Genomic DNA, 24,111 nt, shown 5'->3' with positions numbered 1-24,111 from the left:
TCCTTTTATCATCAAAAACCCAAGTCCTGTTGGTCTAATGCTGGGGTCTGCAACCGACGTTTCTGGAGGCTCATGTGGCTCTTTGACCCCTCTGTTGTGGCTCTCTGGTTGAAGGGAAATAAACATTTTTAAAAGGCATAACTCTAAAAAGTAAGTAGTAAAGTGCAAAAAATAAAACTTTATTCAACTTATTTACAAACAGTTGAAGGACTTTTTGATTGCCGGATTTTCTATTTTTAAACAAATTCAAGGATTTCAAGTGTTTGTAAATTAAAATTTTTTCTTGAATTAGCTCTAATTTAGTTCATTAGATTTGCTATTTTTTTTCTGAAAACTCAAAATCAAATGATCTGCTGCATCGAGATGATCCTGTGACTGAATGTCTTTTATTCTGAAAGGAAGTCATGTGAAATCTGACAAAAATTATAAACTATTTTAAATTTTTAAAAAATAGCTTGATTTTATTTTTAAAAAAAAAAGTTGTTCATAGTTATAATAGTAACATTAATATAAAAAGAAATCCGTGTCTAATTTTCCTGAAAAGTGAACAAGACTTTGTGTCTCCTGTTGGGTTGTTGTCGGTGAGAAATTGACCCGAAAGATTTTGGAAATGCTGAAGGTTGCAGACTCCTGGCCCAATGAGTGTGAAAGCTTAAGCCAAAGAAATGTCTGCAGTATTCTGTTTTTCTGGCTGAGAAAACAATATTCAGCTACATTCTGGACTCTGACGTGTTTTTTCAGTTAAGGGTCTGATTTAAAAGGGTACTTAACATTTTATTACCAGGGTCTGTTATTTTTGCTTTTTTTAAAGAATGAACATGTTTTCAAAATAATTGGTGCAATATTTTATTGTAAGACCAAAAATGACAAAAAGAAATCTTGTAAAGTCTTTTTGAAATGGGCACAATTTTCAAAATCCTACTATATGCATGTATAGTGTGTTTGAGCAACAGCTTCACTGGGGGGGATGGGGGGGGTTGCTTCTGTTCACTTAAAACAAAAAATACAACATTTTTTTCTGCTAGTAACATGCTGTGGAATGTAAAGGAGTATGCGCTGACTGATATTCCCAACAAGATCAGAAAAGTGTAGTAGGGATGAAAAAATACAGTTAAGTGGAAAAAAAGTAACTAATCTTGAGCATGGGACTAAAGACATCTATCTATCAGCATCAATGTGATCCTAACAACATTCATTTCAAAAAGGCAAACATTTATGAACATGTTGATCCAGGTGCAGCCTCATCATCAGGTGGACACGCCACAAAATCTGCCAGCATGGACGCCATTGCTTCATCATCCACCTAAAACACACAGGGAAATACTTGAATGCATATAAATCCCTCACTGATTAAAAATTATATTTATAGGTGTGATTGTAGTTTACAACACAATTTGAGGAACACTTTCTGCTCCAGCATTTAAATCAAAATAAAAGACATGAAAACTGAACTATACAGGTCCAAAAAGAAAATGCAGTGACATAAAAAGTAAAATAGGTGAAACAGTAAGAATGATACTATCCCCCATTTAAAACTGATGTACTGTATGTTAGACCACTGGCTTCACATATTTTCTCTAATTTATTTTAGACTTTTTTCCTTAACTTGTTCTATCCAACAGCTCAACAAACAAGAGCTGAAGGCGTCTTGTGTTGGACAGATGTTACTGTTAATAGTTTGTTGGTTTATCCACATTAATTCTTAAAAAAAACAAACATACAATTTCATTGATTCTTTGTAACACACTCAGTAAACTGTTTCAATAATGAACATCACAGACTAAACTCAAGAGTTTTAGGTGGAACAACTCATAGAATCATTAACTTTTGTGTCCCATCTTATATTTGAGATAAAACAAAAACACGAGGTGAAGAAAATATGACAGATCAGTAAAGTTTTGGAGTCCCAAAGGCTGCCAACTTTAAAATGGAAGATGGCTGCTAAAGTTGGTGTCTTGGTGAAGGTCTACGTTACTCAGATACATCTTAATCCTTAGTCACACACGGGGCTTGACTGTATGGGTTCTGCAGGATCTTGGGTCGTCTGGGTCTGTGGACGGTCGTAGAGAAGAGCGGCTGCATCGCAAGGGGAGCACAGGTGTGTTTTAGTTCTTTTGAGGCTCACACAGCCACTGTAACCCTTGTGCTATCCTAGTAATGTTTACGTTAAAAGTGAGGTCATCACTACAAGACAGCGAGTGGAACTTAATTTTTTTCAAGGATTTTTTGATCTTCACTGGTGTCTGTGGCAGACATGAGATCCTGTCCACCTTAGTCATGGGGAGGAGTCACACATCAATATAAGGGCAGGGTCATCTGGACCCCATAAGAGAGCACGAGGGTTAAAGGGCATCATGAAAATGGAACGTACCATTGCCGTGGGTCTGATAACTGTATTGTAAAGTATTTATGAGAATAATGTGAGTTTACTAATCGTACAAACACGGGGTGTGAATGTGAAATGCACCTGCCCACACGATTGAATAATTTCTTATTTCTGCCACTTATTTCTAACAAGGAGTGCACACGTATCACTTGAACAGCACTAATGGGCTCCTTGTGCAGGATTTGGAGGTTTAAAAAATAAAAAATCTGTATGACACACTTGTGTCTTCCCCCTTTCGTGTTGTATAAGTTCTCACTACGACCTGTTGCCAGCAGTTTGTCCGTAGAAAAAAATGTATATGAACATTTTCTCGGTCTACGATCTTGCTTCCCGTACCGCTTTGAGCATTTTTCACCCACAGACAGCCTGTATCCACCAGTAAGACAAGTTGGGAATACGACCTTATGTGAATCTCTGGTAAATGAGATGATTGCAGAACTGTCAACATATTGAAGCATTGCTCATCACTACTGCTGATATTTATCCTATAAATGCCACGATAAAGTGTGAACAGAGGCTAAAACTGAATTCAGAGACTAGTTTATATGTGGTGGTAGAGACCGTATGCACAACGAGAGAAGTTAGCAAACTAGATGATAAAGAGTTCATATAAAGAGTAGGCAATTTGAGACCTTGAAGACCTCCAGGAAAAGGCCCGGGTTGTTAAAGGGACAGCAAAAACAAAGTGATGTTTTTACACAGATTCTTCCAGTGGTTTCTCCTACTGGTACTCAACATTCTCACCTCCTCACTCAAACAGACAAAAAGAAAACACATAGAATATGAGGATGAACTTAACCCACTGGAGGCGACTATGATAGATAGAATGGCCTTTTATTGTCATTGTCACAAGACAAGGAAATTGGAGAGTAAAGCGCCTTACTAAAACACAGTTTAACATGTGACTGGGGCAGCTGGAAATCAATCTCCCAACCCTTCAGTGGATGGGTGACAGCGCTACATGTGGGTTTATCATTTGAAGTGACAGTAATGTCTCCATTGGAGGCAGAGTGGAAACTGAGGAGCAGCGTTGACATAAGAAGGAATTTTAGAATCTAGATCAGTAAAAAATTCAAACTCTTGATCTTAGCTGTCACTCTTTGAAACCAGGTAAAACCAATATTTACTGTGGGACGTAAAATGAGAAAAAGTCATAAAAAATGAGAATAAAAAGCTTCTAAACACATTTTGGTTTTTACCTTTTTCTTTTCTGTGCTTGGTCCAGCTTCTTCTGTCAGTTCTTCTTCTCTCTTCCTCTTCGTCCCATGAGCCTCCTCTTTGTCACTCTCCTCTCTTTGGGGTTCGATACTCCTGTTTTTCTCCTCTTCTTCTCCATCTTTTGGCTGCTCTCCATCCTCAGAGGCTTGGTTTTCCTCCTGTTGTTCTCCTGTGTTCAGATCAGCTGGACTTTGCTGACCTGCTTCTGTTGGTTCTTCTGGAGCAGCAGCTGGTAGTTCTGCAGGTTGATCTGATGTTTTGCTGCTGCTGCTCTCATCCTCCTGTGCAGTTTCCACCTCAGGCTCCTGCTGAGGTAAACCATGACGATAGAGCTGGATTTACTGGTGAGCATTAAGCAAACTGAAGTTTTGACACTTGTCACAATGGAAGATCTTAGGGTAAGAATGTGTCCACTTTCGATGTTTAACTAAAATAAATATGAACCGTGTCTATGGGGTCAAATCAGGATCAGCTTAAAGTGAATGAGAAAAAACAGACTGAAAACTTGAAAAATAGACATTGTAACTAAAAAGTTTTTGGAAAATTTGACAACAAGACATTGTCAATTTGAAAAGAAAAAATGAACATTTAAAAAGAAAAATGCTTTGAAAATGTGAAAAAAAGAAAACTTGAAATTAATCTTGATAATTTGAAAATTTTTGTTTCAAATTTGCTTTTTTTTTTCAAGTTTTCAAAAACATTTATTTCAAATTTAAAAAAAAAAATTTTTCTTCAAATTTTCAATAATTTTTTCAGCTACATGTTGTCATTTGCAAATCTGTGATGCCGGTCCTCCTCCTGAGCCTCCACGGTTCTGCTTTACCTTAACAACACATTCTCCTGCTGCTTCTTATACTCAACAATTTAACAACATTACATCTGAGAATCATCGTTATTACCCACCATGCAGTCTGGCTAAAGAAGCATAAGTGCGATGGCTTGTACCTCATTTCAGACATGGACCAAGAGCTGATCCTACCTCTGCGCTGAAACTTGTCTGTTCTTCTGGAGCAGCTTTCAGCTCGTCCTCCTTGGCAGGTTGATTACTCGTGTCTTCTTGAAGGACATGTGCTGTTCCTTCCCCTTCATCCCCAGTTTCTATGCTTTCCTGGGCTCCTCCGCTGACACAGATGATTTGTGGCATTGTGGGATCATCCATCCTTTCACTTTCATCTTCCTCTTCCACTCCGACCAGTGCATCTTCCAGGACTCCAATGCTCTCGACCTCCTGCAGTTTCACCCGCTCTTCTCCAAGCATGGTCCTCTGCGGTTGGAGTTCTTGTATTCCTCTTTCTGAGTCTGCCTCCACATTGTGCTCAGTCAGCACTTTTTCATCAGCGGCGGCAGCAGGATGGAGGACTTGCCCCTCCTCAATTGCAACATCGACCAACTTTTCCTCACTTCCCTCCAGTGGCGGCATGTCCCCATTCTCTTCCTCCTCTTCCTCCTCCTCAAGCTCTTCCCCCTCTTCTTCATCGTAGTCCTCATACTCCTCCCCATCGTAGAAGTCATCACTTCCCTCTTCTTCATCCTCTTCATCCAGCCCCTCCTCTTCCTCCTCCAGCTCCTCATCGTCCTCCAGATCCTCTTCTTCGTCTTCATCATCGGTACTGTTAATGTTAATGATTGTGGAGTCTTCGTTGCTGGGGGGTGCAGGCAGCTGCTGATGGAGCCGTCCCTGCTGAGTCAGCTGATTCTGCAGCTGGTGCATTTGGAGTGGCAGACCCATGGAGCTGCCCTGGCTTGATGTTGGGGTTTGCATCAACATCTGCTGGAGTTGGGGTTTACAAGGCAGCGAGTCGCCCAGGTCACTATGTGGATCTGAGACGATGCTGGAATTCAAGGCTGGAGGCAGAGTGGCTGCTGAGGCGCTGGGGGGAGGAAAGGAGTTGATGGAGGAGGCAGAGGTGGTGAGCAGAGACGATGAGGTGGGCAAGTCGTTTGGGAGAGTCGACACATCGATTGTGGTTGTTGCTGCCGTTATGGGGACCATTGAATTAGATTCTACTACTGGTAGCGTAACACCACTCCCAGCTGGCGCGGCAGAGAGCATCGTCTGAGGATTCGCTGCTGCCTCATCCTGTTGGTTGTCCAAGGTGATCATCCCTGGAGGAACAATGACCACACTGTCATCAGAGTCACTTGCCAGAGAGATCTCCACATCGTCCGGCTCTTCTTTGTCAAAGCGGACAAAGACAGGTCTCTGACTTTCTGGAAGCCCAAGCCCAGCGGAGTCATGCTGCTGGTGGGGGTGGGGAGAAAACAAGTCCCCTGGAGTAGGGGCCTGAGCCGGCAGACCTGGAACGGTGGACAGGTGGTTTTCCAAAGAGCTCAACAACGATGAGGGGCCCAGATTCAGAGACTGACGGGAAGGGAAAGGAGGGCCAGAACCATGGCCTTCTAAGAGGGTTGGCAAAGTTAGTCTGGGAGCTGATCCCTGAGGAGAGAGCACGGGAGCAGAGGCAGAGGGTCTGAGAGTGAGGGGGGGTAAGGGCAGGGCAATCGAGTGGGTGCGTGGGTGGACTATAGTGTTGCAGATGGTCAGTGCCTCAGCACAGAACGAGGAGACCTAAGAGAGAAGAGGTTATTGAAATGTTATTACAGGAAGCTTTACTGTAAAAAGTCACTATTGCAGATGGCTCATTATGTTTGTGAAAGCAAAACACACCAACACTAGATAAGGTAGATGAAATAAAACATTTGACTACCGTAACTCTTTAAACAGCAGATTCTTAAAAACCCATGCTGAACGTGTTCTTGTAGTAATTTCTTATCATGGAAGGCATATATAATATAATTTAAGATTAAAAAGTTTTGTTTTTGAGTATTTCTTTATGTAATTCTTGATGGATGAGGAGCAGATAAAAACCTACGTTTTGAAATAATTCAGATTTGTGATACAGCTGCTGTGAAGAGAAGGGTCAGACGCCCGAACCCAAATTCTTCCCTTCCCCATAGCCCTCCATTTGAAGGCCCATTTGTAGGGCTAGGCGTATCTGAAATATATTTTTTTTAAGATCTCAGCTTCCAAGCGGAGGGATACAAAGCCATCTGTCATAAGGGTAAACTGAGGAGAAGCACTTTTCTAAATTACAGAAGTTTACATTTAAATGTAAGTAAAGACTTTTTGTTTTAGCACGACCTTTTCAAAGTTATAAAACCGTTGTTGTTATGAATATTCAAGCGCCGGAAGCGCCGTGCTAACGCTAGCTGACCAGCAACTATTGGTGACGTCTGAATTCTGAGACAATATTTTTCCATAACTCAGTTTGGAGGGATAAATGTAGAGGTAGGGAGAAGAAAAGAATTCGGATTGGGCCAAAGTCTCCACTCTGTTCTGATCATCCACTTGCAGACAAATAGATCCATGAATGTCTTTGTTTTCCTCTTCTGAGCAGTAATCTAAACTGTATATCTGGATAACTCTGGTATTTCTCATTTCTCAGGTGTGAGAGGTTGTAAGCTAACAGGAGAGCGTGTAAACAAAGGGATGATGGGATATCAGCAAGTGCCAACAGTCGCACCCACAACTCAGAGGCTAATTTCTGATGAACTCTTGCCGCCCTGAAGAAACTATGTCCTAGAAAACAACAGCAGTTTTTGATTTGGGCTAAAAACGACATCATCATAATTAAAGGACCACTAGGAACACTTTGACAAGAGATACAAATATGGAAGTGAGACTTTAAAATCAAATTAAAGCCGCAAGCGGCGTTGGATGGCCCGCAGTCGCTACCCGCCCTCACCCTCGCCGCTGCCCGCCCTCGACGCCCTCTCCCTCGCAGCCCGCCCTCTCCCTCGCCGCCCGCTCTCACGCACCAACGTCGCGCTCGCTGCCCGCCCCTACGCACCATCGCTGCCCTTTATGCTGACCTTTGACCCCAACTCACCTGCTAAGCAGCCACTATGCACCACTAACCCCCCCTCCCCTTACTGTATAGCTGTACTGTGATGTAAGTGAGAAATTGCTTAAAAAGGCACTTTTTTCAAAATGGCGCCTTTTCTGTTAGTGTTATCGCCATAGCAACCATTTTATGTTTTGTTCGCCCGAGGTCACCGAACAGATTGACGTTAGTTTCGCAAGAATCGGCCAAAGTACACTTTTGGATCCCCTTAGCAACGGAGGTTATTTGCTAACCACGCCCACATTCCTTATATGGTCATATTCAATGATGTTATACCTGTTACAGCTTAAGCATGGGGTCAACATATTAAAATCTCATTGCAATGCATTGAAATTTGAGCGTGTATTAACACTACGCCACATTTACGAGCTCGCCACGCGCACGCCATTCAAAATCTATAGCTTGTAACACCATATATTTTTTCCCAAAAGCTTCGCAATGATGCCAAAAGCGTTTGGGAACGATTGATGAATATCCCTAACAGTTATATTTGTTTAAAGCTGGTGCTAACAGTGGTTTTTTTGGACAATTCAAGATGGCGGCCCTTCCCAAGGTCAAAGGTCAACGAAACTTCAGGGGTCGTTGAAGACTAACGCCAGGGGCATGTGGGTCAAATTTCGTAAAAATCGGACTAACGAAAGCTACGTTCTAACTTTGTAAAATTCACAAAATGTCCGATTTCGAAACAAAATGGCCGCCAAGTGGTAGGTCGTGGAGCCATCCCATAATAATGTAAAATTTAGCCATGGATATATCCAATAAGGCTACGTTGGTTTCGTTCGCGAATTCAAAACTTTTTTTTTGATTTTGCTGAGTCAGCAGTTTTTTTCGTAACGGTTTTTTGCGTACCAGGGCCGCATTTTACGCATTACGGTTTCGAAAGTTACGTTGTTTCGTTCAGCTTGAGCCTCCGCACGCGTGAATACCCTTTTTGCGCAAATCGGCCAAAATATGTGCGAGCTAGCTAAAACCGTGGCGGTTGCGACCTTGCCACGCGCACGCCATTCAAATTCTACAACTTCTAATTCCAACATTTTTCTCACAGTACATTCCCATTTATGGCCAGTGATGTGACATAACAATTGATATAACCCCCTAGGAGGTATTTCTTTTTGTAGCTTTGAGTAAAAGTGCTTTTTTTCAACTTTTCAAAATGGCGGCGTCTTCCCAAGGTCAAAGGTCAATGAAACTTCCAGGGTCGTTGTAGACTCGCGCTGAGGACCTAATTCTGAAGTTTCGTGAAAATCGGACAAACAAAAGTTTCGTTTTCCCATATTGTTGAAAAACGTGAAAAACGCCATTTTTCTGACTTCGGGGCAAGATGGCCGCCAAGCCTTCGGCTTGACGGCCATCCCATAATGATTTCAAATGTTCCAGGGCTTATCCCCGACACGTGGCATGGGCTTTCGTTTGCGTATCTCGAAATATTTTTTTTTGGCCCCATAAACGATTTTCGGCCCATTCATTTTTTTTACGGAAACGCTCGCCGTGATGTCATCGTTTCGGGCGGGGTCACGCGCAACATGCCAAAAATTCATTTTCAATTTTCCCTAGGTGCCAGAAATTTTCAGGACTTTTCGAGTATGTGGCGGGGGTGTAATTCTCGTTCAAAGGCGCAGATAGAAAGAAGATTAATAATGAAACAAAGCAGAAACAATATAGAAGTTTTTGCGGTGAGGGCTGCGTGTGTCTTTTCGTATGTTTTTCTTTTTACTACATGTTGGTCATGTCTGTTTGGGCTTAGGCCCTTCCTTTGAGGCCTTTTTAGGGCTTTTTGTGTTTTTTCACTCTAAGCAAGAATAATATGGTCCTTGCCATCAGTCCCTGATGCTGCGGGCCATAATTAAAGCCTCAGTAGTTGTCCTGCTCTGAGGTTTGTGACATTTATTCTCTGGGTTTGACCCATCCCCTGGGGGAGAGGTGAGCTGTTCAGGAACCATTTTAACAACCTACTATACAAGCTGCTGTATATCAGAGAGCTTAAGCTAATTGAGCTAAGGGTTTAACCTATCAAGACTACATTTAGAAATGTCTTATTAACCCCATAGAATGACCATAGAACACAAAAATTACCTGAGGATTTTGTTTACAGAATAAGCACAGTTGTAATCTAGAACTTGTAAACATTTCACAGTTTCATCTTGTTCCTAAACAGTAGCTGCAGGATAAGCGTCACCTTGAGGTTGCGGTCAGTGCGACCGTTGCTAAAGATGGACACCGCACAGGTAAGAGGTGGAGGCCACGACGGTGAAGGGACCAGAACCAGAGCCAGCAGCAACCTGAAAGTCACACAAATGTAGTTTTTATACTACGACAGACAGATGGTTCTGTCGTCATGATGATCTCTGCAATTTATTACCCACAAGTGTATGGAGCCAAAGTAGGGCCAGTATTATTGGAAACCCAAATAAAACAACTTGGAAAACAATATTGGTGTCTGGGTAAAAAAAATAAAGTGCCTGAAACTTTTTGCTATTCTAAAATAAACTTAATTATTTTAATGTACTTTTCTTTTTTGCTCTTCCTCTTCTTTTTACAAGTATATACAGCGTTTCGCTTATTCACAATTCTTTATTCAGACTATGATAGTACAGACTAAACAGCCATATTCTGACTGTAATTATTACAGTTATCAGAGTCAGTGAATGCACCGGGACTGAAGTTACCACCCTCATCGATTTTGATTGGTCCTTCGTGTTAGCCCCGCCAAAAACGTGCCACAGTGGGGCCAAAAGTTTTGAAACTAAAATGTTGAATCTAGAAACCCATAAAACAGGACATTTAAAGATGAAAATATTTAAGTTTATTTTAGGATACTAAAACGTTTTAGACACATTGTTTTTAACCCAAACACCAAGAGTTGTTCTATTTGGGTTTTAAAATCATATTAGCCCCAATTTGGCTCCATATAAGTGACATTCAGGTTCTCATTTTACTGAAGAGTATTGCAGAACAGCAGAGTCGCTGTCAAAGCAACTGAATCACCACTCAGTCAATGAAAAACAATGTTTGGTGAGACTGAATTAGTATTTGGTCCAAAGAAACTAAAAACTAAAATGGTAAGTATTTATGAGCCGCTTGCTGCAGCCCTCCGTGTCTGCAGGGACATAACTGGTATCTACAGAAATCCTACAGAACATAAAGTCTCACCGTATGATGATGACCTTCTGCTTCTTATTTCAAACCACAGACCTCACTATTGTTGCTCAGTCAGTTTAGGAAGTTGTCGGGCTATAAACTGAACCTCAGCAAAAGTGAGCTTTTTCCCATAAATAATAAAGCACACACTTTGGACTATTCAAATCTACTTTTCAAAGAGGAAAAACACAAATTTTCTTATCTGAGAATTTCGATCACGTGTAAACAAAGAACTATTAGAAGTAATCCTCATTACTGAACCAAATTAAATAAACATTGAAGGAGTGGTCACCTTTATGTACGTCTCTGGTGGGCCGGATTAACTATAAAAATGAATGTTTGGTCCCAATTTCTGAATCTATTTCAGTCTTTCCCAGTTTTTATCCTTGCCTCCTATTTAAACCAGCTCAGTGCTTTCCTCCTTTATCTGGCAGGGAAAACGTCCCCGTCTTAGTGAAGTCCATCTCCAGAAGACCAAGTCAGCTGGCAGGTTTCCCCTTCCAAACACCATTACTGGGCTGCAAATTTGCGCTGCATGACTTTCTGGAATAATTTCAGCAGATATTGGAGTGAGGTAACCAGGATACCTCATCATATCAAACATAGATCAACCTCCAACTCAGTATATGGTACCAGCGTTCTTACTTTACCATTTTAAAAAGACCTAACTTAGCTTTGCTGCAGGAACATTTCTCCCAGATGCGTTTTATTGAATCTTCATTCTAAACATCTACAGTTGGTAAAACACAAAGCTCATGCATTGGAGGAGGGTTGGGTGATTGTCATGAGACCAACATAAAGCGCTCGAAGCATTTCCAACAGCTAAGAACGAAGACAAACCTGTAGAGCTCTCGACGAGCGAGCGCGCTGCTGTACTGCCCACTGATGGCCCCGGTGGACTCGAAAACAGAGCTAGAGCCTTTCTGCTGCTGCAGACACACACACAGCGGCAACACGACTTCATGGAGCCTCTGCAAGAAAGGTAAAGGTAGGTTACTCAAAACATGTGACACAATGCCCAACAGTATGAACATTACAATACTCTCTACATGCTTTTTTCACATTAGTCACTCTTTGAAGTTACAGAGACTAAAAAAAAAAACCTAACACACCTACAAATATGAGTTATGTAAAATGTCAATGAGCAGGACTAACAGGCTGCTTGACAAGTGCACTGCATTTGGGTCAGGTTAAAAAAAATATCCATACAACACACCTGTATCTCACCTGCTCCCCCTTAACTGTGGTTTAAAGTTCCCCTCTGATGAAAACCATGTTTTTAGAGTTTCTAACATGTCTGTGTGGGCTTTTTCTTATGAAAAAGAACAAATGTAATAAGAATCATGTTGTTTTTGCATTTCCGAGTATTTCTCCTTTTAAATTGATGTTTGATAAGATCCAAAAATAAACTGACTGTAGTAAACTGTACATGTCTTGTTGAAAAATAGAACAATTGTCAGAGACCTTTAAAATTTGCCTCCAGCAATAAATGCCCCCAATAGTGATATGTGACTTCTTATAGTAACATTAAAATAATCAGACCCATAATCCAGATTTTCGGATTATGGGTGTAGCCTGCACACCTACCTTGTGTATATCCTCCTTTATCAGTGTACCACAGGTCTGGATGATCTGCCTCAATGCTGAGAAGAAAAAAGTTAATTAAGGATAAAGGAAAATCAGCCAGACTAAACGGTTGTTATTGAATCAAATATTAATTCCACCTCTGAGGGCAGCGAGGCATGTATCCTGGTTGGACAAAGGGTCCCCCTTTCTCTGCAGTGATGGACCCATTGGATCTGCTATGACCAAATGCTTTGTCCTCCGAGGACCCGGCTTTCCTCCTGGAACTACATCCACACCCAGACCTGCTCTGAGCTGAGCAGGGGAAGACGAAACGAGGGAATACAAGAGTCAATATTTAACACTCACGTTTCCATTGCTTTATCCTTTTTATTTTCAATCCATCATGAATGCAGTAACTCTTACCTTGATGGATTCTGGTCCTGGGGTGATGTCACCCAGCAGGTTATTAAACAGCAGGTCTGCATGCATTGGGTTTTCCTGGAGAATGCTCACAGAAGCTCCTACGACCTTGACCCACAGTTCTAAGGTTTTGTACACAGACACCCTAACCGAGCTGGAAAGAAAACATTCATGTCTTCACACACCGACAAGCTCACAGAGTACGGCTCTAATGTAGTCATACTGCCTGCAAATGTGTCACTCATTGGAAGTGACACATCCATCTCCCATTCCAGTTGTTATTTACATTTGAAGACAAGATAAGATGTTCGAAATGTTTAAAACACTTTACTCAACAGAAAACTGTTGTTCTACCGGTATTTGCTTTTGATAATTGAATACCAACTTTACCATTTTAGTAGCAATTTTCCTGTTTAAACTGTAAATTGTTGCTATATGCTTTTAACTGGCTCTTTTCATTAAGTGTCTCACCCAAAACACTTGGACAGACGGATGGGAGAGCAAGAACCAAAGATCCTGCAATCACAGCTCAGCAACTGTGATAGAGCTGCCACGATTAGTCGACTAATCAACGACTAATCGACTATTAAAATAGTCGACGACTAATTTAATAGTCAATTAGTCTTTAATTTATATTGTATGGAGTCAGAGTGTAGTAAAGTTGAAGAGAGCTGTGAGCGTTCAGCACCAAAAAATGCCCTTTTTTAATATTTGAGTCAGTGAGATCTATGTTCTATCTATAGCTTTTGCCTTTTCAGCAAATCCCTTCAGCAATTAAATTACGTTGCTATTTTTAGCAAAAATGTTCAGAATCTTCAGCGACTACTTTCAGCAAAAAGCATTCACACTAGCGTTATCAAAAGTAATGAAGCTTTTCTGTATTCATTTTGTTTAAATACCAGGAACTCATGAAGGACAGAGTCTGCAGGATTCATTAAACATTTAATAAACCATCATCCTAATGAATTTCTACAATCTTTAGTGGTTTATTCTTTGCATTTTCTTTTCACTGTTTAACTTTTTCACTAAAAGCTCCACTAGGGACAGGTGCTGCAAATTAGCCCCAGCTATGAACACTGTGATACAAGCATCAGATTGTTTCAATGCAATGATCCAAGTTCTTTTGCATTTATCCCTACCAAATAAACAATAAACAACTTCATGATTAAGTTAAGATTAGAACATTTCCATTCAACCTAGAGTGCTTTATTAGTGAATTTAAATGTATAAAATCAACAAAATGGAAGTGTTCTCTGTGATCATTTTCCCTAAAGATGTCAACAGTTTTAAATGTAGCAGCAGGTTAAAGTAGAGTCTTTCACCTGTAACCTCTTTGCCGTCCAACACCTGCTTCCACCACAGGAGTCCAAGCAGACAGAGTCTGAGAAAACAGCCTTTGAATGATGGCAGCATATGGAACCATGCTGCTGCGAACCCTGAAACACACAAAAACAGGGATTAATAGCAATAATGCTACATTGATTAACAGATCCTGCAGGCCTTTGCGAGGTTGCAAACGTTTTACTCCAGGTTAAATGACCAACAGCTACATTTAACTAAGCTAAACTGAAACTAGAAAAGTTGCACTACCTGTGATAATGCTAGTGTAAATGCTTTTTGCTGAAAATGCTGAAGCTCTTTACTAAAAATGGTGACAAGGTTTACTTTAATTGCTGAAGGGATTTACTGAAAAATCTATTTGCAAAATGTTAAATTTGCTAAATACTGGAAATTTCGTTAAAGAACAATGAAAAAGCGCCAAAGATTAACTACATTTCTGAAAAAATTGTAGTAAAATTGCTTTAAAAAATCCCTAAAACATGACAATTTTGCATAAAATATTTATTGTGTTGCTTAGACATGAGCTAAACTCCAAACTAGCCTAAAAAAACCCCAGTAGATGCAAAATTAGCCAAAAAAGCTAGCTCGTTGCTTAAATATTAGCTAAGCTCCAAAATAGCCTAAAATTCCTCAGTAAACTAAATCAGCCTGTTGTTAAAATAGAAGCTAAACTCTAAATAAGCCTAAAAAACAAGTTACTCAAATGAGCTGGAAAAATGGCAATATAAAAACTCATTGCCTTTTTTTTTAATTACAATAAAGATGAAAACATAACCCTTGAATAAATAAATTTAAAGTCTTGTTGCTAATCTAAGTAAAAACACTGAATTTTAATACTTTATTTATTTCCTATGGAGCATATTTTGCTCAAAATGTCATAACCTGTAAAGTTTATGAAAACCAAAAATACAAGCAGTAATGTCCTGAACGAGCTGAATGTTTTATACTAAGATGCTGAAATCTCTGAAAGTGTGACTGAGTTTTACTTGCCAAAAAACATACAGAAAGGAGCAGAAGAATCACTATAGTGTGAATGTTTACTAAACATTCATACGATAAATAAACAAGGAGATGATGGGAAATGGGATCAGGCTTACCCCCCACCAAGAAGCCCTGCAACTCACAGGTACATTTCTAATGAACTCCTGCCGCTCTACAGAAACTATGTCCTAGAAAATGACAGATTTTTTTATTTTAGCAATGAAAAAAAACATAATCATGATTGAAAGACCACTGGGAACGCTTTAAAAATAGATCAAAAGATGATTGGAGTGGAACTTTAAGACTCGACTAATAAAGACTAAGACCTCTGTCCCGTATCTATAGTGAGAGAACGTGTTAGTGGACGAGGAATAGTAGAAATGACATATAGAAGAACAGAAGAAGCCAAAGCTCAGAGATCCAAACCACCAGTGAGTCAGGAGGCCTTTGACTGGACACACTGTGATCTTCTCTTAAGCAAGAAGATTCTAGAACATCTAGTATCACCATCAGGACTAAAGAAGTACTAGAAATAGATGAAATATTCCAAAGGCTGCGAGGACTTAACAATATACGAGACATATGTGGTGTATGAATAGTGAGTACTCACACTGTAATCAGATCTGACAGCATCTCTAAAGTGTTGCAGTGAATGCTGGGTAAGATCAACAGCATCAAACTCCCATCTGCTGAAAAACTCTGGAAAAATAATAAAAAATAAAACAAACACTGTAATGGATCTATTTGTCTGTAAGTGGATGATCAGAATAGACTTTGCCCCGCCCAACATATTTTCTACTTTACAAATGTGTCCTTTGTCTGCTCTGATCCACAACGATCTGAATGGAGAGATATTCAGAAATGCAGGAACATTTTATTTTGTGTTTGTACACTTACAGCATTCTTGGCGTTTACAGCGAGAGCTCGACACACCAGGTTGAGGACTGGCTTCACTGGTAGACGAACAGCTGAAGCTGGGTCCACTCTGGTGGTCAGAAACATTTAGAAGAAGACAAATACATTAAATAGAATTTCATTTATCACAGTTAAACCTTCAACACCTGAGGCGCCGTCGGTGACGCTAAACATTAAATCTTTAACTTACAGTAACTTTTAAACTGATTGAAAACTAAAAATGCTGAAGTTAATGGCTCAAAACACTGAAGCTGACTGCTGAAAATGCTGAAGTTGATAGCCAGCTAAAATATTAGCTAAACCCCAAAAAATCTTAAAAAACAAATAAAAAAAACTTGGGTTAGCCAAAACAGCTAACATGTAGCTGAAATATTAGCTAAACTCCAAAACAGCCTAAATCTTATTAAATGCCAAAATAGCCCAAAAAGCTTTAAAACCGTAACTTTTTAACATCATTATGAATAATAAAAGGCAGGAGTTTTATTCCACATTAAATCAACTTAAACCTTAAATAACTTTCAATAGTTTACTCTAGATTTTGTCAAAATTATTCAAGTTAGAAATGAGCACGAGATTACATCAGAACATTAATGACCATAAAATAAAATGATCTGGAGGGCCGGATAGAATTACCCGGGGGGCCGGATCTGGCCCTCGACTTTGACACATGTTTTAAAGTATTCAAGCAGACCATGGGACTTTTAGGAGAACTGAAGTTCGTCTCTACATTGTTCATTTATGCTCAGAACACTTAGTGTTCAAAAGACTAATACAATATGAATAAAGATGTCTGAGGATTTAATGACGTGTTTTTTTTTCTATCTGTAGTTTTTCCAGACTGTCTCCAGTGGATCCTGGGTAAGTAAGACACCTGACTTCCACAGTGTGTGTTACCTGAGAGTGTGTTTTACTGCTCTACAGACAGCCGTGTATCTCTGCTGCAGCCGCAGTAGTTGGAGTGTTTCTGTAGGATCCAGGTAAGGAAAGGCCAGCTCCACTCCAGGACCTTGATATTCCACAACAGTTTCTGCAGAAACAGAATTTTAAGAAATACGATGCCTCATAAAACCTTATTTTAAGATGTTAAATGATTCAAACTACGGTATATTCTGTGAGGTTTGGGGTGTTTAGTTTCCCTCTGCCAATCACATCAGGTCAAACTTCTGATTACTCAAACCTGTTCCAATTTAAGTGAATCCTTCTCAGAATATTTCAGTGTTATGGTTTACTGCTCATTTGTTTCATCCCTGTTTAATATCCAGCCCCTGAGATATTTAACTACAAAATAAGCAGTATTTATGATTGCTTTGGGATTTATTTCATATGACACTTTTGTGAAGAATGTACTCTACAATTATACGGCTAGATTAAGCAATTTGCTATGTTTTTCATTTGTGTTATCAAATTTACCAATTTTCAAAAACATAATGACCACACAGGCAAAATCTACAACAGAGTAAATGCACTTTTTCTGCTCCAAATACTGAACTGAACACCTGAGGCAGAAGTTAAAGGAAAGTGAATAAGAAAACAGAAACTCATTCATCAACAAATTCACATTTCAGACACTAATTATGTATTTTGAGTAATGAATTAATCATCAAAATACTTTAAGGAGATGAAGTTATATTTTCCCTTAAAGGACTTCAGCATTTGTCTGTGAAGAACAGTGCAAAAAAGATTATTTAACCACAGATTCTGTTTGTATGAGTTGAAGTCTGTAATGTTCACTTCAAATGTGAAAGACAGTGAGTTAAAAAAAAAAATCCAGGAAATCCCATTGCTTAGATTTTGACATTTTGTTGTTTGATGGTGGAGAAATAAGTTGTTGGTCACTAACAAAAGCTCATTCTGCCATGGACTTTTTCTGACCTTTGTAGCTGCACACGTACCAGAAATAAATGGTAATAATTAGGGCTCTGAAAGTTGACGTGTTAACACGCGCGATTAAAAGAACACAACTAATTTGTTCATGTTTATTAATGCCCTCAGGCGTCCTGCCGGGCAGCTGTGAGATCAGCGTAATATGAATCTGTCTAAAATAAACAAACTTTTTTTTTTTTTTTTTACATTCTATGATTGAGATTTTGTTAAATTATAGAGAAAATTTGGCATTTATTTGTAATTTTTGGACAAAAATGATCTCTTATCTTAATAAATACGGCGGAGAACGAAAGTTAATCTGACGGCTCTATGCAGCAGCAGAGCACCAGCTACGGGGGCGGAGCCTAACAGAGCTGTCTGCTATGAGAAATCCAACGAGGAAACAGACCATTATTTTATTTTGGGATGGGGACCAACAGGGATTTTCCACAACAATAAGCACTGGCATTGTCTGAAAATTGCAGAAACTCTGTGGTTCTCCACAAAAATCCAGCCCACCGACGTCTCAGGAGGTGAGCAGTTCAGAAGGGACAGACACGCCCCCACCTGTGAGCAGCCGACCTGAAATCCAGCTGGATCAAACTTCTCCAAAAAAATTGTTTTACTATTTTTCACAAACACAATAAAGAAAGTTTATGACAAAAGAAGAAAAAGCAAAAAAAAAAAAAAAACAGAATTCCAGGAAAAATGTCAATTAGACAGCAGAGAGAAACTCTTATTTTTTGGGCTGCCTGGTGTAACTTTAGACTGTTTTTTTGTATTTTTATTCAAAAACATGTTGATTAGTTTGTTGACTAATTTTATTCTTGTTGTTTTCATAAAATTACCCTTATAACTTTAATTCTATGTTGTAAAAACAGTTTGTTAAACATTTTGGGGGTTTCCACAGCAAAATGAATCCCATTTTTCCAGATGGAATTTTCTGTTTTTATGTCTGATTTTATGTCCTGTGTGAGAATATAACACGGAAAAATGACAAAATAAAGGTAGTGTCATATAGGAGAGGTTGTGCTGATTAAAATGCTACCAAATAAGCAACAGGTAGTCTTTCAAAATAAAAATAAAGAAAATTCAAATATAGACAAAAACTAAGTTGTCGACCCTAGGTTCCCATGGGTTAAAAATAAAAGTTCTAATTGTACAATTTTGTGTGTAATTTCATATTATGAATATTTGCAGATAAGTGGCTGGCAAACACTGTAAAAGATCAATGGCGATTAATTAATTTTGTCCAGATTTGTGATTAATGAATTAATGTTTTTGTAATCGATTCCCGGCCCTAGATATAATATTCAACTTAACACAGAAAAGTAAAAATATCCTTGAGCTAAAGTCAGAGTACACTAGTGTCCTAACAAACCACAATAGAGGTTACCTGGTTCTGAGCCTTTGTAAATCTGAGACAATAAGCCATCCGCTGTAGCCAGGAGACAGTGGATCTGATTGGTCCACCCATCAGCCTTGCCAGCACTTACGGCTCTGTCCAACAGACCCCCCACACAGGGCAGATGACTGTAACACAAGCAGGCCATCTGCAAAAAAGAATAATTCATAACTAACAAGAGACTGAATTTCACAACACAAAACACGCACACTGACAGAATGAAAACCGAGTACACACCTCCTGTGTTTTCTTGTTGTTACTGTCCATTTTGGAGATGAAATACGCTCTTAGTTTATCCTAAATCAAAAAGGTAATTATATAATTAAATCAGAGAAAAACAGTTTAGAGTTGAAACGAGAACAGGATTAAGGTAGAGCTTACCTTTAGGGACCCACAGGCTCTGGGGTAGAAGACCATGCAGGCCACCATCCCCTCCATGGCTGCAAGTTCACACTTTGAGTCATGAAACAAACGGAATATAGATCAGCTTTGAAAGTGGAAAAATCTTCAAATGAATGAAGTCAAGCATAGATAAATATTCAAAGGAATGAAAGCAGAGCAGATCTTATAGAAACTGTCAGAACCCTTTTTTCAAATCTGAAAATTTCAGTTTCAAAACTTTTGGCCCCGTTGGGGCGGGGCTAAAACGAAGGACCAATCAAAATGGATGAGGGTGGTAACTTCAGTCCTGGTGAATTCACTGGCTCTGAGAACTGTGACCATTACAGTCAGAAAATGTCTGTTTAGTCTGTATTATCATATTCTTAAGTTGTCCCAAGACAGGTGTAAAAAGTACATCACGAACAAAACTCTGTTCTAGCGCCATCTTATTGTGTTAAATACAGGCGTAGAAAACGTCCTTATGCTCGTATAAAATGACTAACAACCCTCCTCCATTTTGATTGGTTCTTTGAGTTAGCCCTGCCCCAACGGGGCCAAAAGTTTTAAAACTGAAATTTCAAAATTCGAAAATGAAAAAAAGATTTGAAACAGAAAAAAGTTTTGAAATTGAAATTTTGAGTTTTGAAAGCTAGAAAATGGAACATGTGAAGCTGAAAGTAATTAAGTTTATTTTAGAATAGTAAAAAGTTGGACATTTTACTTTTTTTGGCCAAATGACAACATTTTCTTCAAAATATTTTATTGAGTTTCAAAGAATATTGGCCCCCAATGAGCTCCATAGAATGCAGCTTCTGAAAGATTCTCTGAACACAGAGTACCGATGCTTTTATTCTGCTCTTCATAATGAACAAACCCGATCTCGAATCATCCGTGTCCTCTGTGACGAGGTCCAGTCTTTGATGGAAGCTCCTCCCAACTGTCCATGAATTTAACTCAAATTGCATTTGTGTGTACGGACAGTTGATTTTAAAGATGCTGTGGTTGTTGTGGTTAAGTGTGTGCAGAACCGCGGCTTCTGATCCGTTACCCCCTAACACCATGGCCCTACAGCCTTAGTCTGTCTTTACCCGCTCATCTCCTCACCTCAGTCTTCAGGCCCAGCAGAGAGGTCAGGATGCCCAGGATGGAGTTGAGACCAACCTCCCTGGCGAGCTCTGCTAGTTGGCACGAGTACTGAAGCAGATCTTTCAGGATGTTGACAGCCAGCTGGATGGTCTGAACAGGAGCCTGAGACTGGGACAACAGAGAGGAGGACAGGACTCCATCAGGTTTCTGATGAATATCGATGCTTCCTGCAGGGTGGGGTGATGTGGTGGGTAATAGGGGTTTAGTAACAGAGTTTTGAACCAGACATTTTATATATTTCTTGGCCAAACGCCAATATTTTTTGAAATTCGTTTTATTTGGGTTTCAAATATTTTTGGCCCCAATATAGCTCCATAGTTTTAATCTTCAATAATTTTAACAAATCGTCTATTACAAGAAAAATGCTACAAGAGCATGTTAAAACACCATTTTCATCGGAGTGGTTTTTTTAAAATTACTTTAGAAATCCAATTAAAGGATCCTGCTGACATACATTTGGCACATTTTCATGTATTTCTGTAAACATTCACTCAGTCGTTTTAATAATCCCACTAACGTCAGTGTGCATTCATTCATACCTGTATAATCTGCTGAAGGGACCGCAGCCAGAAGAGGCAGTGCTGCTGGAACAGATCACTGGTGCTGTCCTTCACCAACATGGAGAGCAGACATAGACCCTCAAACCTGTTAGTGGATGCACACAAACACAATTCTCTTCACCTTTCTGGCTTCAGTTACATTCTGGTGGACTCACCAAAAAATGAAACAAAATCGTCAGGTTAACAGTGTTCAGCTTCTTACCTGGTCTTGCTTGAGGACAACTTGGTATTACTGAAACCCACCAAACCTGCAGCACCATTCTGTCCCTGAGGAGATGAAGACTCACATCACAACAAACACAACGCTGTGCTACTCCACGTTAGCCTTCAACACCTCTCTCTGATTAACAAAGGCTGCAACACATTTACGAAACCAACAAAAACACATCAACATCCCATCAGCCACCGCGGTCGGCGCGGTACCTGGATCTGCAGTCCGTGCTCTCTGTAGTTCACCAGCACCTCGGGTAAATACTCGGGCCGCTGTTCTTTCAGAAACGACACTAAACCCTCTGTAAGTTTGAGGGCAGACGAGCCATGCAGCCCGACAGAAGTAGCCATTTTCCCTCTCTGTGGAGAAATACGTCATCAGACTGCGCCATTACGTCAATTCACTGCGGCCCGGACAGCGGGGATGAGTACTGCGCATGCGCAAGTGGAACTTTTTTTCGTTTTTTATTGAACTACACACTATAGAGCAAAATATGGCTTGAAATTATAGAACAGTTTACATTATTACAATCAAACAGAGGGGCAATTGCAGCATTAAACAATAAATTCAGAATCAATAAAAAATAAATAAATAAATAAAACAATAATAATATAAATAAAAATAAGTCTGAGTAAAAGTGAGGCAAAAAATGAAAGATTACTTAACTCTCCAAGAGTATAAAAGAAGAATGTTGGTTTTTCTCTCTGTCTACCTAACTTGACTTGTGTGGCTGTCTGTTCGAGCCTGTTAATAAAACTAAGCCAGAGTGTGGCTATAGAAGAAGTGGTTGTCGTCGTGATTTCCTCAGGAATATTCCACTGCGGGTGGACTAAAGTTATAAGCCTACGCTGTAGAAGTAAACCTGCTAACAGAAGACTTGTCTCAGAGACAGAAAATCACCTGTATGGTTGTGTGTTTCTTGCATGGGGGCTGCAGAGCCGGCGGGCCCTCCTGCTTTCATCAGATAGCAGCCGTCATGCTGTGCAGTCAGAGTCTGGAAGTGTGGGCTCTCCTTGGAGTCATACTGCACTCGGTCGTCTATAGACCATTAGAGTGGAGTTTGTGTGCACTTAGGTATAACATGCACACCCTGCAGCATATGCGTGTGGTCAGTAAGGAGCCAGTACTGGCACCTTAATAATGACTAGACTAGAGTGTGGTGGTGTAGGGCACCATACGCAGCATCACGTGTATGCCATAACTCCATCCAACTTACATTAGCCTTATGAATTCTTCACGATACACTTACCAAACAAACTACAATGGTGTGCTCCTTTCTTTTGTCCTGTCCAGCAGCTGAGCTAACAGATCAGAGCTGAACGTCTCTTGTGCACGCATGGGGTGTATATTTGTATGAACTCCTTTTGTGTTTGAGGTTAAAGTGTATTTTTATTGATTATGTTTGTATACTTTTTTAGTTGGACCGGATGGAAAAGAAGACGAGGGAAGAAGAGAGTGGGATGTAAGAGATGGGGAGTCAGGGTACTAAAGAAAGGAAAAGGTTTTAAGGAACTTGGAAGATAATTAAAGAAGAGAGCGGGGTTGCAGAAGCATCATTGACTGTATAACTACGAACTGGACTGATCAACCCCTCCCTTCTCGTGTTCCAAATAGGAAGTACCTGCGGGTTGCAAGAAGGCCAAAGTCCTTACAGTTATTTCTCAGTCATTTTATTTGTCAGAATAACTATTCTTGCTCTGACACATTCTTCTTAACACGTTCTATCTAATCCTGATTATATATATATATATTATCACCACTTTTATTCAAGTTATAAACTGACCAATCAGATGCCTCAGTAAAAGCATGGGGCTCCCACTGGCCCCGCCTCGAATGTTTGATTGACAGAGTCCCCCGAGTTTCAGTGGGACGGGTGTGGACTTCGAACAAGCTCACTCATGATTTGAGACAGTTCATTAAAAAACGAGACTCAGACAGACTCGGACTAAATGCTATTAAGGGGGTGCAATCGGTTCCAATATGGCGGTAGACGTATCCAGAAGTGACGGGAAGGCTCTTCCCTGATTTTGTGAGGGCTGGACGTAATGCATTTCCTATGGGGGACCTCGACGCTTGATATGCCCAGTTCCTACTTATACAGTTATTTGAGAAGCACAAAGCAACAGGCCCTGCCCCTTCTGACTGTTAACACTCAAGGGTTACAAATGAACCTGTTGGCTCCAAAAATCTTTACACACAAACATTCACCCCTGCATCAAGACCCCTGCCGAAGCAGCAGCAGGAGCCAGGGCACCCCAGACACCAGCGTGAGATAGCAAACCAAGAGAATCTGCCTGGTAGGCAACCAACGTCCGCCACCCAGACCAGGGCTGGAAGGATCGCCACAGGGGCCCCCAGCATCAGAGAGCAGGGGAGCACAGGGGCACAGAGAGCACCATCCCCAGCCCAGCCAGAATACAGCCCTCCCGCTGTGCCCAGGACAACCTCCTAGCCTCAGACGGGCAGCCCACCACCACCTAGGAGTTCTGAGCAATGCCCAGAGCCCCTCGAGGGAGATCCGCCCACATTCCCACCCCGTCTAGAGGGTAAGGCAAAGACAACTCCACCCCCTGCCCAAGAGGAGGACATCCAGAATCAGAATCAGAAGCAACTTTATTGCCAAGTATGTTCAAAGATTCAAGATTCAAGATTCAAAGGGTTTATTGTCATATGTA

At 40.3% G+C, this 24,111-nt stretch overlaps 1 protein-coding gene across 2 annotated transcripts; it reads right to left on the bottom strand.

Moving 5' to 3' along the window:
- Window positions 1–830: 830 nt before the first annotated feature.
- On the bottom strand, window positions 831–22,460 carry pelp1 (proline, glutamate and leucine rich protein 1). 2 transcript variants are annotated; one of them, XM_024288103.2, is made up of 19 exons: window positions 21,649–22,460; window positions 21,428–21,492; window positions 21,205–21,310; window positions 20,624–20,773; window positions 19,520–19,591; window positions 19,376–19,435; window positions 19,130–19,286; window positions 16,765–16,897; window positions 15,853–15,940; window positions 15,566–15,654; window positions 13,956–14,069; window positions 12,637–12,787; window positions 12,372–12,525; window positions 12,235–12,290; window positions 11,488–11,618; window positions 9,686–9,788; window positions 4,584–6,173; window positions 3,586–3,909; window positions 831–1,303 (listed from the first exon to the last, which is right to left on the bottom strand). In XM_024288103.2, the coding sequence occupies exons 1-19, from the start codon at window positions 21,784–21,786 to the stop codon at window positions 1,214–1,216; spliced, it is 3,771 nt and encodes a 1,256-aa protein (XP_024143871.1). In that variant the 5' UTR covers window positions 21,787–22,460; the 3' UTR covers window positions 831–1,213. The 2 variants fall into 2 exon arrangements, with proteins under 2 accessions (XP_024143871.1, XP_024143870.1); XM_024288102.2 differs by having other exon boundaries at window positions 3,586–3,912; window positions 21,649–22,458.
- Window positions 22,461–24,111: the final 1,651 nt, after the last annotated feature.

The sequence above is a fragment of the Oryzias melastigma genome, linkage group LG18 (genome assembly GCF_002922805.2).
Source record: "Oryzias melastigma strain HK-1 linkage group LG18, ASM292280v2, whole genome shotgun sequence".
NCBI classification, from domain to species: domain Eukaryota; kingdom Metazoa; phylum Chordata; class Actinopteri; order Beloniformes; family Adrianichthyidae; genus Oryzias; species Oryzias melastigma.
Note: the sequence above shows the minus strand (reverse complement) of the source record. Positions and strands in the feature narration are given on the sequence as shown.

What these genes read in the sequence shown, in the direction of transcription:
- pelp1 (XM_024288102.2), bottom strand. Translation starts at nt 21,786, where the DNA reads ATGGCTACTTCTGTCGGGCTGCATGGCTCGTCTGCCCTCAAACTTACA. An exon ending in AGCACGGACTGCAGATCCAG is followed by an intron (nt 21,493 to 21,648) that starts GTACCGCGCCGA and finishes TCATCTCCTCAG; the next exon opens with GGACAGAATGGTGCTGCAGG. An exon ending in GCTCGTCGAGAGCTCTACAG is followed by an intron (nt 9,789 to 11,487) that starts GTTTGTCTTCGT and finishes TGTGACTTTCAG; the next exon opens with GTTGCTGCTGGCTCTGGTTC.